At 40.0% G+C, this 16,525-nt stretch overlaps 1 protein-coding gene across 1 annotated transcript in view; it reads right to left on the bottom strand.

Annotated features, from left to right (window-relative positions):
• Window positions 1-16,525, bottom strand: part of LOC109912552 (voltage-dependent P/Q-type calcium channel subunit alpha-1A-like) — a 547,201-nt gene that overhangs the window by 199,354 nt on the left and 331,322 nt on the right. The window contains exons 21-23 of the mRNA XM_048617794.1: window positions 14,707-15,182; window positions 9,966-10,104; window positions 6,293-6,422 (exon numbers count right to left, since the gene is read on the bottom strand). Coding sequence (XP_048473751.1) covers window positions 6,293-6,422; window positions 9,966-10,104; window positions 14,707-15,182 — 745 coding nt within the window. The remainder of the gene's footprint in view (window positions 1-6,292; window positions 6,423-9,965; window positions 10,105-14,706; window positions 15,183-16,525) is intronic.

Below are 16,525 nucleotides of genomic sequence, written 5' to 3'. Positions count from 1 at the left end.
CAATCTAACAGAAAGACAATTGCTCCTCATCTGTGTCTTACATGGGACACCCCTTATTTTTAAACTGTGCCCCCTAGCTCTAGATTCCCCACAGGGATTATATCTCTGAGCACAACTCAGTCTTTTTCGCAATCACAAAATTGTGAAATTCCTCACCTTTTTCGGCCTTCCTTTTCATGTACAATTCAAAGGATTTTGAAACCCAAACTTGTATCACCTAACTACTAACTACTTCTAGAATTGATCCCTTCCATTACACATTTTCACCAAAGCACTGTCCCAACTCCTCCCATTAGGAAGCTGCACTTGCAGGAGCACAGTTTGAAGAACTGGAGTAACAGGGAATTGTTGCAGTGTTGAAGAAGGCCATTCAGCCCATTGTGCCTGCATTGGTTCTCTGAATGAGCAATAAGGTTGTAATTCTGAGTCCATATGAGTGCCGCATCCACATGCACATTAAGGAATTAACCCTTATGGACTCAAATCACTCAAGGAGGTTTCTCAGTTACATTAAACTAAAGGTTACTGAGGATAATAATGTAATTATGCTAGTCTACTGAAGGTATGCACCATGAAGTGACAGAGTAAAAGCTCATTTACATGCCAAGTTTTTGATGCCAGCGAAACTGACCGCTAAACTGTCTGGGTCTACGAAGAGATGCTGCATATGATAGGCCATTACGATGTGCTTGATAATGAAAATTGATAAGAACCTCAGCGGACTACTGGTGAAAGTGTTGTTAATGGTACAATTGCAACATTTAAAAGGCATCTGGATGGGTATATGAATAGGAAGGGTTTAGAGGGATATGGGCCAAATGCTGGCAAGTGGGACGAGATTAATTTAGGAGATAGTAAGAACTGCAGACGCTGGAGTCAGAGATAACACAGTGTGGAGCTGGAGGAACACAGCAGGCCAGGCAGCATCAGAGGAGCAGGAAAGTTAATGTTTCAGGTCGGGACTCTTCTTCAGAATTTAGGATATCTGGTTGGCATGGACATGTTGGACCGAAGGGTCTGTTTCTGTGCTGTATAGCTCTCTCTCTCTGACTAAATAGATCACAGTCGGAAAAGTGACTTGGGATAGTTCTACAGAATAGAAAAAGCCTTTTGGCCCAACACGTACGTTCCAGTCATCAATCACCTATCTACTTTAGTCCTATTTTACCAGCCTTTGGCCCACAGCCTTGTTTACAATGGCACTTCAAGTCACCACCTAAATACTCTTAAATGCTGTAATGGTTGCTGCCTTTACCACCCTTTCAGGCAATGAGTACCAGATAACCACCACCTTCTAGATGAAAACAAACTTCCATAAGTCCCCTCTAAACCTCCTGCCCTTTACTTTAATTTATGTCCCTGTCCATATGAATGACTATGACCTTATTGTGCAGGAACCTGTTGTCCTTCCTCTAAGATTGACAGCTCTCAACTTCCCACTACTGTCACTCTACTTGCTGCTGTTGCCTGTGACAAGTTATCGTATAATTATAACATTTTTTATAATCTCAAATGAATGCAGATAATTTCCAGGCCAATTCAATTTGGATAGTCATCTTCCATTTTAGGCCAGGATGTATCTTTTTGTTCCCTGGACTACAGACAGAAACTGTGAAAAAGGACATAATTTTAAAAGGGAAGAATGCACATTGGCGGTCATTTTCCAAGATTCTTTAAACTCTGAAACAATTCCTACAGATTGGATGGTAGCTAATATAGCCCGACTATTTTAAAAAGTTGGTAGAGAGAAAGCAGGGCATTATAGACTGATGAGTCTGGTGTCAGTAGTGGGAAGGTGCTAGAGTCTAGTTTCAAGGATTTTCTTGCAGAACTTTTAGAAAACAGTAGTAGAATCAGGACAACGCACAATTATCCAATCAGTTGCAGCTGAAACTGACATGGTCACTTGGTTGCGTCAAATCAGCTGGTTCAATTCAATCTGAAACAGGAGCTGTTGTAGCAGAGTAGTCAGTGCACATGGAGAGGGACTGGGCTGGAGAAAGACCAAGATGCAACTGGTTCAGCCCAGCCTTTTGGGGCGTAATGGTTGGGAAGGGTGAGTGGTGAGCCTGTGGAATTCACTACCCCAGAAAGTGGTTGAGGCAAAACATTATGTGTTTTCAAGGAGGAGGCAAATATAGCGCTTGTGGCTAAATGGATCAAGAGATGGGAGAGGGTGGGATTAATGCACTGCGCTTACTGATCAGGCATAATCATATTGAATGGTGGAGCAGACACAAGGGATCCAACGGCCTGCTCCAGCTCCTATCTTTTTTGGGTCTATGTTTACAAGGAGTTTCTGGCTTGAAAAAGCAAGTGCAGCTGAGTGATGCATATGAGACAATATTAATTTTTGAGGACGTTAAATCAAGACAAGTTGGCACCATTATTGTGGGTTCATGAGAGGTCAGCGTAACAACAACCCTCTGACTAGTCAGACTGCAATTTAATACAGGGACGGAGTTTCATTTCTGTGAGGGAAGAGTGAAGCAAGAAAATCTCCAGAAGTTAGCTGCATCAATTTTTCTCTCTCTCCTTTCTCTGCAAAGTTGCTTTCTCTAATTTTCTGTTGAAAAAGCAGAATAACTACATTTGGACATACTGAAATAAATTATTCCACAACTCAAAGACAACAAGGAAGATCCGGCTCCAACTAAGCAACAAGTGAACTTCAAAATGATCATCGCTACACAGAAAATATGAGACATTATCAAAGAATTGGAAGGATTGTAAAATCTAGTTTTCTGATTTGGACTATTGCTTTTCCGTCCTCTCATAATATTTCCTTTATTGTCTTGCTTTTTCTCTGTGTGACTGTGTGTGCATAAATAGATATTTTCATTGTTGCTGAAAAAAACTTAGTACAGTTTGCTTTAACCCTGGATAGAAGTCAGTCAGAGGCAATTTGATATTTTTTGGCAATTTCAGTAAATTTTAACAGTTGTGGTGGCTCCAAGAATAGTGGGGCTCAATTTCTAGTGCACTACCCCAGTGAAAAGTCAATGGGGAGTCCCTAAAATGCTCCTCTATGTAGAGTTGCTTCTAAATTCAAAGACTTTCCCCTTCTACTAAATCCAGCCCTTCCTCTACACTACATCCCAAAGGGCTGGGCTGAACCAGTTGCATCTTGGTCTTTCTCCATATGCACTGACTACTCTGCTATAACAGCTCCTGTTTCAAATTGAATTGAACCAGCTGATTAGACACAACCAATCAACCAAGTGACCATGTCAATTTCAGCTACAATTGATTGGATAATTGTGCGTTGTCCTTGATGGGTCTGCAAACCTAAACAGAGGTCTTGAATGACTAAGGCTCTGCCTCATCTTCCCATTTCTTAAGCCCAGACTCAAATTTTGTTCTCCTTAAAGGTTTAAAGTTTAATATATTTCAATACATCTCTGTAGCAGTGGAGATTGGAAAATAATTTAGTGGCGGAATTCCCTGATTCCAAATTGGCATTCTGCCAAATGGCAGCAATTTCTCATCCCTGGTAGGATCATTAAGCCAGTTAAAGGTACATGGAAGGCTTACTATAAAGGACAGCGTATAGTTTAATTAACTTAGGGATACCCTCAAAGCATTCTTGAAGTAGCCAAGTGTACCTGCCAACCCAAGGGAAACTCTAGCTTGTTACTGACCAAACTGAAGAACACCCATTTAGGAAGGCAATGAACACATTACGACCTCTTTGTCGTGAAGGGGCAGAGCCAAAGCTGATGCAAATAGAGCACAAAACCACCAAAACAACTCCCCAACCATCTGTCAATCATCACCTTCTGCACATTTCGATGTTCCAGCAATCTCAGAACTCTTTGGACCAAAGTGGAAGAAAGTCATCCTTGATCTGTCTAAAAAGTTGACTTTTCTATGGAACACTGGGTAGTTGATTTATAAACAAAAACAGACATTTCTGGAAAAACTCAGCAGGTCTGGCAGCATCTGTGGAGAGAAACCAGAGTTACCATTTTGGGTCCAGTTCTGAAGAAAGGTCACTAGATCCGAAATGTTAACTCTGTTTTCTCTCGTCAGATGCTGCCAGACCTGCTGAGTTTTACCAGCTATTTCTGTTTTTCTCTCTGATTTTCAACATCCACAGTCCTTTTGATTTTTAGTTGATTAATAAAGTTAGCTTGGAATGTTTTTTTTTTGCAGTGGCTTGTTTTTCAATGTTCTGGACAAGAGGACACTGTTATGGCCACTAACAGTAGGACAGTAAGGTGGGACTATTCCAAAGGAGAACTGGGCTGTGTTCACTGGTGACCCAATCAGATGAATCAAAGATAGCCCAGTCAGAAACAAAGTGCTGATTGTTTCTCTCCATTCCTACTCAGCTGCTCACCTTCTAACTAATGTCTAGCGCTATGCTCTCATGACCATATACTCTGGGAGGACTGGACTGGTCCAGAGCAGCTGAAGCACTGGAAGCTTTGTGAAGCACCCAACGGTCTACTGAAGATAGCCTCTCCTGCAACATAGTTCTTATACACTGCTACCATGTGCATAGATTGTGAACTGGAATCAGGAACCAATGGTCAGTGGTGGCCTTTTTAACCCAGTTGTCACCCTCTTCAGGACTCAAATAGTGAAAGGACAGGAAACTGAGACAAAATAAAATCACTATGACAATTGACAAGTATTATGATACCAAATGAGACCACCAAATTTGTGTTACAATAGAGCTAGGAACCAATTATATTTATTTTTCAAGTATACAAGTGTAAGGTCCAGGAAGCTTACCAAGAGAGTGAAGTCACAAAATTTAACGGGTTTTAAACAAACAACAATATACTTTACTACGGACTGTTAGAACAGTAACACAATCAACAATACACACAGAAATCATTTCTAATATCCTCAATTAATATGTAGTAAAAACAGGCAACAGGTTGTGATTGAATAACCCACAGTCTAAAAGAGTAGCAAATGCAATGAGGACAGATCCCACAGATTTCTCAACAATTCCTCCCAAACATTAATGTCATGGTAGATTACCAAAGCTCACTAACTTTCATGAAGTATTACAATTTTTCACCTTGTCAATCTTAAACCTCCCTCTCAAGAGCTGCTCCATCATGGACTGCTTCAGCAACTGTTCCTGTTCAAGTCAATCACCCTCCATTCCTGGTCTTGCTTCATTGGGCCACGAAACTGCACACATGTACTCACTCACAAGCATAACTCCAGCTCTTCACCAACAGCTAACATCACCAAGTCAAAACTGTCCCTGGGTTTTTCCTGCATTCTAACTTTCTATGTATTCACTTGTGAGGTATAGGTGTCGCTGGCTGGGCCAACATTAATTGCCCATGAGATAGTGGGAACTGCTGATGCTGGAGAGTCTGAGATAACAAGGTGTAGAGCTGGATGAACACAGCAGGCCAAGCAGCATCAGAGGAGCAGGAAAGCTGACGTTTCGGGTCGGGACCCTTCTTTCTGACTCTACACCTTGTTATCATTAATTGCCCATCTAAGAAGGTGGTGGTGAGCTACCTTCTTGAACCACTGCAGCCCATGTGCTATAGGTAGACCTACAATGCTGTTATGGAGGGAATTGCATAATGATACTGCCCCCCTGAAGAATCCCCTTCTCACTTCCCACCTCCATCTGATGAGCAACTTCTTTTCAGCTGAAACTCCTCTGCTCCTTCTTCCTGTGAGACTGTAGGCCAAGGGGAATGGAACTGCATGAATCATAATTTGAAGATGTGTTCTAAACAGATCATTTGAATTTTGAATCAAGACCTCAATATAAGTCGTACACCTCCATGTAGACTTAATGAACTTTAAATAGCAGTGCAAAACTCTGAATGGTTCTACTAACTCAACAACGTATGGTCAGCTGGATAAGATAATAAATTACAGTGTTAAAGTTGAAAATGAAATGGCTAACATCAAATCAGACTTACAGTTAACTGGCATCATGATCTGCATTCATTTCATACCATGCTAATTACCAGGCTGGAGACTGGCACAACCCACATAAAAGGCTGAGTACAGTGTAAATGCCATTTTGAATCCAAAAAGGAATCCATAACACCAAAAATATGTGCACTACACAACTGCATGTAGTGGACGTAGAAAGAAAAGTCAGCAATTTTGTCTGTTCTGTCAGTTCTGTCATGTTTTTGACCATTGCTGTTTAGCTTCTCTACTTTTAACCTTATTTCCCTTCCCCTCTTTTATACACAGAATTATTCTCATTGTTTGACTCCATCATTTCTGTTGCAGCAGTGACCCTTTTAAAGACAGTGATCAAAGGTTTACTATATATTAATTGGCAACAGCTTACATTATTTCTTGTGGCATTTGGTTGGACAGGATCTTCTGCAGCTAGTGCAATACTGCTCATTGCGATGACCATGAGGATACACATTTCAAAGTAGCGTAAATTTACAACGTAATGGCAAGCTCGGCGCAGTCTGTCAAGAAAGTTTTAAAATAATTTGGTTTATTGCACTCGTTATTGCTGAAGCTTTGTAAAACTAGAACAATTTAATCAGTAGAGCAATACAAACTCCCATTTACAAAAGGATCAATGTATTGATGAGAATGATAACTTGTCAGTTAACAGGATTCGGATTTTGGCCCAGGATCAGAAGTGGTTGGGAACTGAAATTGGCATGGCTGGCCTGCTTATCAGGTCCCAGGTCTCATCCCAACTCTGGACCATTTTTGTGGGGGTAAAGGAAGAAGGTTGGGGGGCTGGAGGTGGGAGGAAAGGGTAATTGGTCAGAGCAAGGCTACCCAGCCTCACATGACAGATAACCCATTAAGCTCAATAAGAGCTACCTCAGGCCAATTACAGGAGGCTGACTTGTATTTTCCAATTGGATGACTTTCTCGCAGGCAGTGGAGTCTAGTTTTTGCACCTGAAAATGTTTTCCCAGTGACATACTGCAGGGGTCAGCGCTCAAGAAGAATTAGGTATGTTCCCTCCATAACTGGTTGCCTGGCTGCCAAAAACATTGCTTACTTTAAGATCTGAAAAAGTTGGAGAGAGGGTGCCTTCATGTTATTTATACCAAACTGCTACTTCTTTCAAGCTGGAAGACCGCTGATTAGCCCCCTAGTTTTAAGAGCTGATCCTGTGTAATTAATTGGATGGCAGATCTGTCTCCATGACAATTAAGGGTGCACCCATGTGAAAATCATGAGTGACTGTTCCAATCTAGGAGATGGATTTGGCTTCTGCAAACAGTCCTGACTTCTGTTTCCTGTCCTCTGGCAGGAGTAAATATTAAAGCAATACTCCAGCCGAGTGCTAAGCAAGCAATAGAAAAAGACTAGAACTCAATGTGAGACTTGGTAAGCAAACAGCAAGGAGGCTGAAAGATGAGAAGCAACGGAGATACTGAAATGGCAGCTTTGGTAACAGAAATTTGGTGCTAGGTACTGTAATGATAACTTACTGCTGTTTTTTTCTAATTGATGGGTGCCTGTGGTACCAAGCTGAATTGTTAAGGTGGCATTCAGAACACGAGATTTCCATTCTCAGTTAATTATTATGGAAAAGTACTGCCCACAGTGTTTACCCCACTTTACTGCATCACTGCTCTCTAATGATTTCCAAGAATGATTTCATTTTGATTTTTTTTAAAATTAAGAGTTACTAGTGCTTTCCTGCTAAAATCAGGCAAGACATTGACACAAAAGGGAGCCATAACAAAAAAGCGAAGATTATTGCTGTTACCAAACATATCTTCCCCTCACTTCTCTGTTCAGAATTCTAGAGGGACGATTCCTGCCCAGATACCCTGGTTAATTCTTTAGCGATCCCAATTCATGATCCTCTTCCCAACACGTGTTTCCAAGCAAAACACAGGAAATGTCACATGTCCTTTTAAATTCTCTCTTCTCACCATCTAAAACCCCAACTACTCCTTCTGTGATTTACATGTATTTCTTTCAATTTGTTCCACTGCTCACAATGTTGTCTACTTGTGTTTCTGTGCATATCACAGTTTGGATGACTGGCTCGAAGCTAGGAGACAGAGGGTGGTGGTTGAGGGTTGCTTTTCAGACTGGAGACCTCTGCCCAGTGGTGTGCCACAAGGATCAGTGCGGGTTCACTGCTTTTCATCATTTATAAATGATTTAGATGTAAACATAAGAGGTATGGTTAGTATGTTTGTAGTTGATACCAAAATTGGAGATGTAGTGGACAGCAAAGAAGGTTACACCAGAGTTCAATGGGACCATGATCAGATGGGTCAATGGGCCAAGGAGTGGCAGATGGAGTTTAATTTGGATAAATGTGAGGTGCTGTGTTTTGGAAAGGCAAATCAGGACAGGACTTATACACTTAATGGTAAGGTCCTGGGGAGTGTTGCTTAACAAAGAGACCTTGGAGTGCAGGTTCATAGTTCCTTGAAAGTAATGTTGCAGGTAGACAGGATAGTGAAGAAGGCATTTGGTATGCTTGCCTTCATAGGTCAGTGCACTGAGTATAGGATTTGGGAGGTCATGTTGCAGCTGTACAGGACACTGGGTAGGCCAATTTTGGAATACAGCTTTCATTTCTGGTCTCCCTGTTATACAAAGGATGTTGTGAAACTTGAAAGCGTTCAGAAAAGATTTACAAGGATGTTGCTAGGGCTGGAAGGTTTGAGCTATAGAGTGAGGCTGAATAGGCTGAAGCTATTTTCCCTGGAGCGTCAGAGGTTGAGGGGTGATCTTATAGGAGAGGTTTATAAAATCATGAGGGGCATAGATAGGTGAATAGACAAGATCTTTTCCCTGGGGTGGGGGGAGTCCAAAACTAGAGGGTATATGTTTAAGGTGAGAGGGGGAAGATTTAAAAGGGACCTAAGGGGCAACTTTTTCACGCAGAGGGTGGAACGTGCATAGAATGAGCTGCCAGAGGAAGTAGTGGAGGCTGGTACAATGACAACATTTAAAAGGCATCTGGATGGGTACATGAATAGGAAGGATTTAGAGGGATATAGATCAACTGCTAGCAAATGGGACTAGATTAATTTAGGGTGTCTGGTCGCCATGGATGAGTTGGATTGAAGGATCTGTTTCTGTGCTGTACAGCTCTGTGACTCTATGACTACTGTGCTGAACGTCTCTATTCAGTCTGTAAGCCTGCCCCTGAGCTTCAATAGCCTGTAATTTTAATTCTCCACCCTCCTTTCATACTGACATTTCTGTTCTCAGTTTATCACACTGCCCCAGTGAAACTCAATACAAATTTGAGGAATAGTACTTTAACTTTTGATGAGACTTCAGCACATTTCTCTCTTTCTCGAACTGCAGATACTGCCATAATCTGCTGAATATTTTCAGCATGTTCTGCTGGTACTCTGTGCTGAACTGTATTTTCCTCAAACTGTCCTTGCTGCAACTCCTCTCCCAACTTTCACATACCAAAGCTCACAACTTGGATTTGCAGAGTTCCCAACACATTTCCTTTCCATCCACCCCTGTTTCTGTTGTTCCCCAGGATGACCTGATAGACACAACAAACTCTTTAGTTATGTCCTCTTGCTTTGATTCACCTGTTGATAATTGGTATTCTTCTGCTGCTTCGGTGTCATTTTAAGAAAATAGTAGATACTTGCTGGGCCCATAGGTATTTTCTAGATGGAAGGCTGGGATATCTAAATGTTCTTCCCCTAGATTCTTTTGTTTAGTTTTCTTTGGCTCTGTTATCAACTTACTCAAGTGTCACCTGCTAGAACTACAACGGTCTGATATTCAATTCCACTTTTCCAGTGAGCTGACCGGGATGCCTCCTGCTGCCTGCAGCATGCTGACTATTATTACTAAATCATAGGGCCAACATGATATGATTTTGGGTCTAACTAAATAGAAGCAAAGCCTGAAGCATGACTCTCCATCACAGTTTCTCAGTAAGATTTATAATTAAGTGTGAAATAAAAGGGTTCTGATATACAACTGGAAATATAGCTTAGATCTCTATCAGTCAAAATTCCAATAAATATTTGAAAGTGACCCACGGATTTGTAGTGCTGAATATAAACATGGAACTATAGGGTGGCATCGGTTTCGGTCCATCTTCATCACCACCTTTCTGCTCCTCTTCTTTCTTTTCTTCTTCCTTTTTCGGCAAAGCATCGGTGTTCGCATTTTTGTTTACTGAAAGAAGGAAATACATTTCTTGGTTTTTCATTTTACATGTTTATCCTAGTTTTGCATGTCATTACATAAGAATTATAGTTTTCAAATTGTTTTGTAAGACAGTTGAGTATTCAATTTAGATAGAGTACATTTTCTTCCCTCCTCAGAAGTTACTGACCACTTCTTTCATAACTTAATTATGAATAAAACAATACAAATATGTAGCTGAAAACAAATAGACAGAAATCATTGCCTTTCAGAAAACTCACAGCACCATAATGCTGCAATCTCACCTCAAAGGGTTAATGCTAGGTACATAAAATGAGTGGGTCATTCAAACCTTCCCATATCAAATTTTCCTTTGCCCGTTCTCAATCCATATGCCATAATACCTTTTATCCTATCTTCCAACCTCAATCTTGAAAATTTGAATCAGTTGATTAGCTCCTCTGGGGAGATTTCTCCTACCTGATATCTATCACTTTCTAATAGCCGAACTCAAACTTTAAAATTGTCACCCCTTGTTCAAGATTTCTCAGTGAAGGAAATAACTTCTTTGCATCTACTTTGTCTTATCAATTTATCATTAAAACTCCCAATTAGATCTCCTTCACAGGCAATTACGTGTGAACCGAGATAGGGAAATTTGGCAGGCTATTTTATAATGTAAGAGGGAAGCAGGTGACAGTCATACCCCATTCATCGACACTTCTCAGCAGTAAGCTTGGCTGATCTCTTTTACCATGTTAGTGTCCTTACCCTCAATCTTGTAAATGACAGTAAACATAGGCAAGAGAAAGGCCAAACTGGAGATTTTATTGGTTTGTATGACAAAATCTCAGCCCGGGCAGAAATTTCACTAATTAATCAACTGAACCAAAAACTCAGATACTGGTATCTCTAAAGTTTTGGCAAAGATCTGTAGCTCGGGTTGTGGGTGAGGTTGTTGACTTGCTTGCTGAGCTGGCTTGTTCTCGTTCAGACGTTTCGTCACCAAGCTAGGTGACATTATCAGTGGAGCATCCAATGAAGTGATGTTATTCTACTCCGCTTGGAACTTATACTGTCTGGTCCGTTGTGGTGAGTATTGTCATTTCCGGTTTTGATCTGTATGGGTTTGTATATGAGGTCCAATTTTATATGTTTGTTGACTGCATTACAGGTGGAGAACCATGCCTCTGGGAAGTCCCGTGCGTGTCTACGTTTGGCTTGGGCTACTATGGTTACCTTGTCCCATTTAAATTGATGTGGGAATGGGATCTTTAATCCTTGTAAGTATTTGTTGTAGAGTGGCTGTGAGCCTGTGGGCCACCATGATTCCTAGTGTCTTAGCAGTGTTGTTGTCAGTTCCAATATGTTCTTGATGTAGGACAGTATGGCCAATGCATTAGATCGTACTGTGTCCTCCTGTTGTTGTCTGTTCTGTAGGCATCTGTGGATGAAGTTGTGGGGATATCCATTTAAAGCGAGGATCTTGTATAAGTGTTCTTCCTCTTTCCTGCGTAGTTCTGGAGTGTTGCAGTGTGTCCTCCCCCATTTAAATAGTGTCCTAATGCAGCCTTGTTTGTGGACGTTGGGGTGGTTGCTGTGGAAGTTGAGGATTTGATCCGTATGGGTTGCTTTTCTGTATACTGAGGTTTAGAACTCCCCGTTTGTCAATCGCTCTACTTTAACATCCAGGAATGGAAGTTGATTGTTGTTTTCTTCTTCCCTTGTGAATTTGATCCCTGTGAATACATTGTTGATGAGGTGGTGGATCTCTTCTAATTTGTTGCATTTACTAATGACAAATGTGTCATCTACGTACTGGATCCACAGTTTAGGTTGAATGCGGGGGAGGGTGGTGTGTTCTAGTCTTTGCATGACTGCTTCTGCAATGAGTCCCGAGATGGCTGACCCCATTGGTGTACCGTTAATGTGTTTGTACATCTGACCATTAAAGACGATGTGTGTGGTGAGGCAGTGGTCTAGTAATTTAAGTATGTTGTCCTTGCTGATGGAGCTGCTGGTCTGCGTTGCTGTTTCCTCTAGTAATGTGGCCACTGTTTCTCTGGCTAGTGGGATGTTGATTGGTGTGCTTTTTTCACATAGACAAACATTCGCTTCATCGGAGGCTTCACTAATGATGTCACCTAGCACGGTGACGCCTGAACAAAAGGAAGCCAGCTCGGCGAGAAGTCAACAACCTTACTGGTATTCTCTATAACAATGAGTGATTGTTACTGTATTTAATTGAGTATGAATGTCACAAAGCAATGTCACACTCAAGCTTAATTCCTAAATTGACTGGAAATGGATGGTTTCTAACTTATAAACGCTTGCCTGGTGGTACAGAACTTAAACGTTTCTAACCTAATATTGCTGGAAAAAAACATTTTGTCAAAACTTTTTGTCTTGCACCCTCAGGACAATGCACAAAAATAGCAATAGAGAGGAAAAGCAGCATGTATACTTTATAAGAGAGTGTTGATTCATTGGCAATTGGACTATGATTGGACTCTGATTGGTAGAGGTATTTCCATAGAAAATGCACCAGCTAACAACAATTATCTGTTAACTGCTCGTCTCAAAAATCTAGGCAACAGATTTGCTGGTTCATTTCTCAGGGCAATACCTTGACCAATCAGAGTCAATCTGTCTGGTTTGAAAGCCTGGCAGTTGTCCTGGTGAGTGCAAGATGAAAAACTTTGACAAAATCTGTCTTTTTTTCAGCAATTCTCAGGTTCAATTTCTAGCTTACAAACAGTCAAAGCCAAAGATTAGAATTTCAACACAAAATAATGACATTTCAAAGATGAGGTTAAAAATGTCTCTAATTCATGAATAATTCCGTCAATGTTCTGGCTAGCAATATTTAGTCGAGATAGACCACCTGAAAAGCTTTTCTCATTAGCTTTTAGATCTACCTCTTCAACCATTTGTCCTATTTAATGCACTATCGTGCGACCTGAATGTGTTCTCAAATACCTGTTATTCCTGAAGCAAAACTGGAGGCTAACAGTGTATGAATCACAAGATCTTTCACATGATACAAAATGTTTAAAGCCAACTTCTATTCCACCTGTTTGCACTGGATTTAGATTGAGACCTCTGAGTGTGAGGTTCATGTTGACTGGTATATTATGCAGTCACAGGAAGGTTTTATCATCTCAAGACTGCTTTACTTTCTATACCAGAAATCACTACATTCTACTTCAAACTCTTGTTTTCATCCTATTTTTAATGTTAGTATATTAATAGAAACTACTCGCTAATCATTTGCAGGACATCAAGGTCCTAATTCTGATGGGAAATCTATTTCCTCATTTTTAGCTGTATTAAACTTTAGGTAACTTTTGGAAACAATAAGCATGCAAAATGGCCCTGCTAGAAATACTAAGACAAATAATAAATTATTCAAGAATATCATTGAGAATTTTCTATTTAAATAGTTTTTGACATTTTCAATTACTAAAAGGGAGCTCAGGATATGCATAACTAAGTTTGGATTCAATGTTGATTATACACAATGGACTGCATACCCGCTTCTGGAGAAGTGCCTGAAAAGAATCAGTTTTCACGGTTCTGGGAGAAGGACGGTGCTAACGAGAGTCAGACCTACAGCGCCCAGAAAGGATTCAGAGGCAGCAACAGGGAGCCAAGGCGGACTACTTGAAAGGCCTTCAGTGCTTTGGGACTTCCTCCTGGTTTTAATAAAAATATTAATGCCCTCTTGCCCTCACCTGTTGGATGTCTGGGCTCTCAGCCAAGAAATAGTTGAGCGCCAGGGAAAACAGATTGACTCTGTGGTTTATTTTGTTAATTTCACAATACTTATTTACATAAGAGAAAGGCGTTTTAATTAAAGGGTCTTGATGACTGACAGTTTTAATGGGCTGTAGTAACAACCCTTTTTATGAATGCATAACCTTTTCAAAAACATTTTAAACAGTCACTATAGGGTCGATGATTTTACGGAGAGTGTTTAGAATGGGCATTGAAGTGTCTTAGCTTGGCATGGAGAGTATGTTTGGCCACGGTGGGTGGGTAAGGGCATGGGTAAGAGCTTTAAAACTTACCTTTCAAAAGGTTCCCTCATTCTGATCATGGTTTGTGACACCTCTAAGGTGAACCAAAAGTCCTTTAAAAGGTGAACCAAAAGTCCTTTAAAAGCTGACTCTGTTCCATGAATATTATGCAGAGCTAAGAGATACCTGCCCCCATAATGGAGGCAGCCAGCTCTAGATTGTAGGGTGCAAGCTTGCAATCCGAACTAGCCCTTAAACAGCATTGGTGAAAATCAGGAATTCTGAGAATGGGGTCACAAATCCTGAAATTAGATCCTGACAACCACTTTTATACCTCTCTGGAGTTTCTCCTTGAAAATACAGTCCAATAGCTGAAATATATGCAATATTCATTCTCATGACAGAAAAAAAAATCATTCAGATGTTACAACTGTGGATATGGTTGGATTATATTTTTGTGCCAAATTTAACATTTTCATAAATATATTAATAAAGAACAATTCTTATTTTGTGACATATGGTGCATCAACAAAATCTCTCTCATGACTGGTACCAATCTAACAGGAAAATGTTAAATACCTACATAAAATGACCTTGCAACTTACAGTCTTACCTTGCAAAGATGGATCTGCAAATGGGATATTAATAGTTGTATGTTCAGGCTTCTTAGTATTTTTTGCTGGATTGTTAGGATTGGTTGGGTTAGTTGGATTGGTGAGTATAAGGCTGTTTTCTGGGTTTTTGGGGTTCCCAGGACTGGTAGGATTTCCAGGTGTAGTAGTTGGGGCCTTACGATTGATTGCATTGTGGGGATTAGATGGGTTGCCAGGATTATGAGGGTTAGTATGGTTTCCAATTTTTCCAGGGTTATGAAGATTGACAGGATTGGAAAAGTTAGCTGGATTTGTGCCATCCTTGGTATTATTGGTATTCCTGGGATTGGAGGGTTGGGTTGCCAGCTTGCTGTTTCTGAGATTGTCTATATCTTCTGTCTGTTGTCCATTCTGCCTGCTCACATCCTGTTGCACTGGTCGTGTGGTAGAAAGTGCTGGGCCACCTGGAGCAGGATGCCCACTTCCGTGGCTTTCTCTTAAATAACAAATTGGAATTACAGGTGAGAAAAAGTAGAAGCAAACTATAACAATTATTGTTTTTTGGAGCTCAGTGTGCACAATTTGGTTATCACATTTTCTATTTTACAACAATGGCTATAGTTCAAGATTGCTTCATTACATAAAGTGTTTTGGGACATCCTGAAACCACAGTGGGCAGTACAAGAATGCTAGTTTTTCTTTCTTCATTCGTTTAAATCAAAATTAGCAAAATCATAGAACTGTTTCCGAGGAGCGTATTTTGTTTCTGTAAATAGCGCACAAAAGAAAACTTTTCTCATGACAAAGACCAATTTCACATTTACAAACAGTGAACAATCATAAAAGACAATTGATAGGAGCACTGACAGCAGGAGTTGCCTATTATTTAAAAAATTAAATAATGCATCAATCATTTAAAAAATTGTTTAAGTGCTGCCGACTATTAACATTAATCACTGACATAAAACTATGTGTTAGTCAGAACCACGATAATCCCAAAGCTGTACCTGGGTAAATCTTGTGCCAGAAATATTTCCCTGGAGGACTGCTTCCATCAGTAAATCATAAAGCTCAGAGAATTCTACAGCTTTTAAAAAACTTTAGGCTTGGAGGAGATGTGGACGTACGGTGATGAATATTACAGTGTAAATGAGGAGAATTTGAAGGGTGTGCACTACTGACACCTAAGCCACGGTAAAAGTAAATTTAGTTCAGTTCAGTTCTGCTTTGTTAAGTACCACAAACAATATTTAGGATTGATTATGCAGTGGTATTACTTCAATGAGATGGTTCAGACTATCTGAGATTTGTCAGGAGGCTCAAGTTTGCACTTTTGCTTCCTAACTTATAACTTACCATTATCAACACTACTGGGAATATATTAGTATTATATGATGTCACAGTCATTGTACATTATGTAATAACCCACATATTTAATAACATACTTCATAATAATCCAGTCTCTATTAGGGATCCAGAGTTTTTATGTGAGTATGTACTGTATGCTTAATTATTACATAATGATTGTTAGTATCTATTAAATGTAATTTTAAACATTATAGAATATTTTACAATTATTTTATAACCATCAGTACAAATTATGTCAATATATATTCTTTACCTGTGAGATTTTTAAAATAAATGTATACTATTAGACAATACAGATGTGTATATCTGTATAGAGATGTACAGATATAAAAAAAGATAAAAAGATAAAATCTTGCATTTACATAGTGCCCTTTCACAACCTCAGCATGTCCCAACGTGGTTCGCAGCCAATCAAGCACTTTTGAGTCATGCTTACAATGTAGGAAATATGACAGTTAATATTTACACAGC

This window comes from Rhincodon typus, chromosome 38 (assembly GCF_021869965.1).
Source record: "Rhincodon typus isolate 14 chromosome 38, sRhiTyp1.1, whole genome shotgun sequence".
NCBI lineage: Eukaryota > Metazoa > Chordata > Chondrichthyes > Orectolobiformes > Rhincodontidae > Rhincodon > Rhincodon typus.
This window is presented reverse-complemented; position numbering and strand designations above follow the sequence as displayed.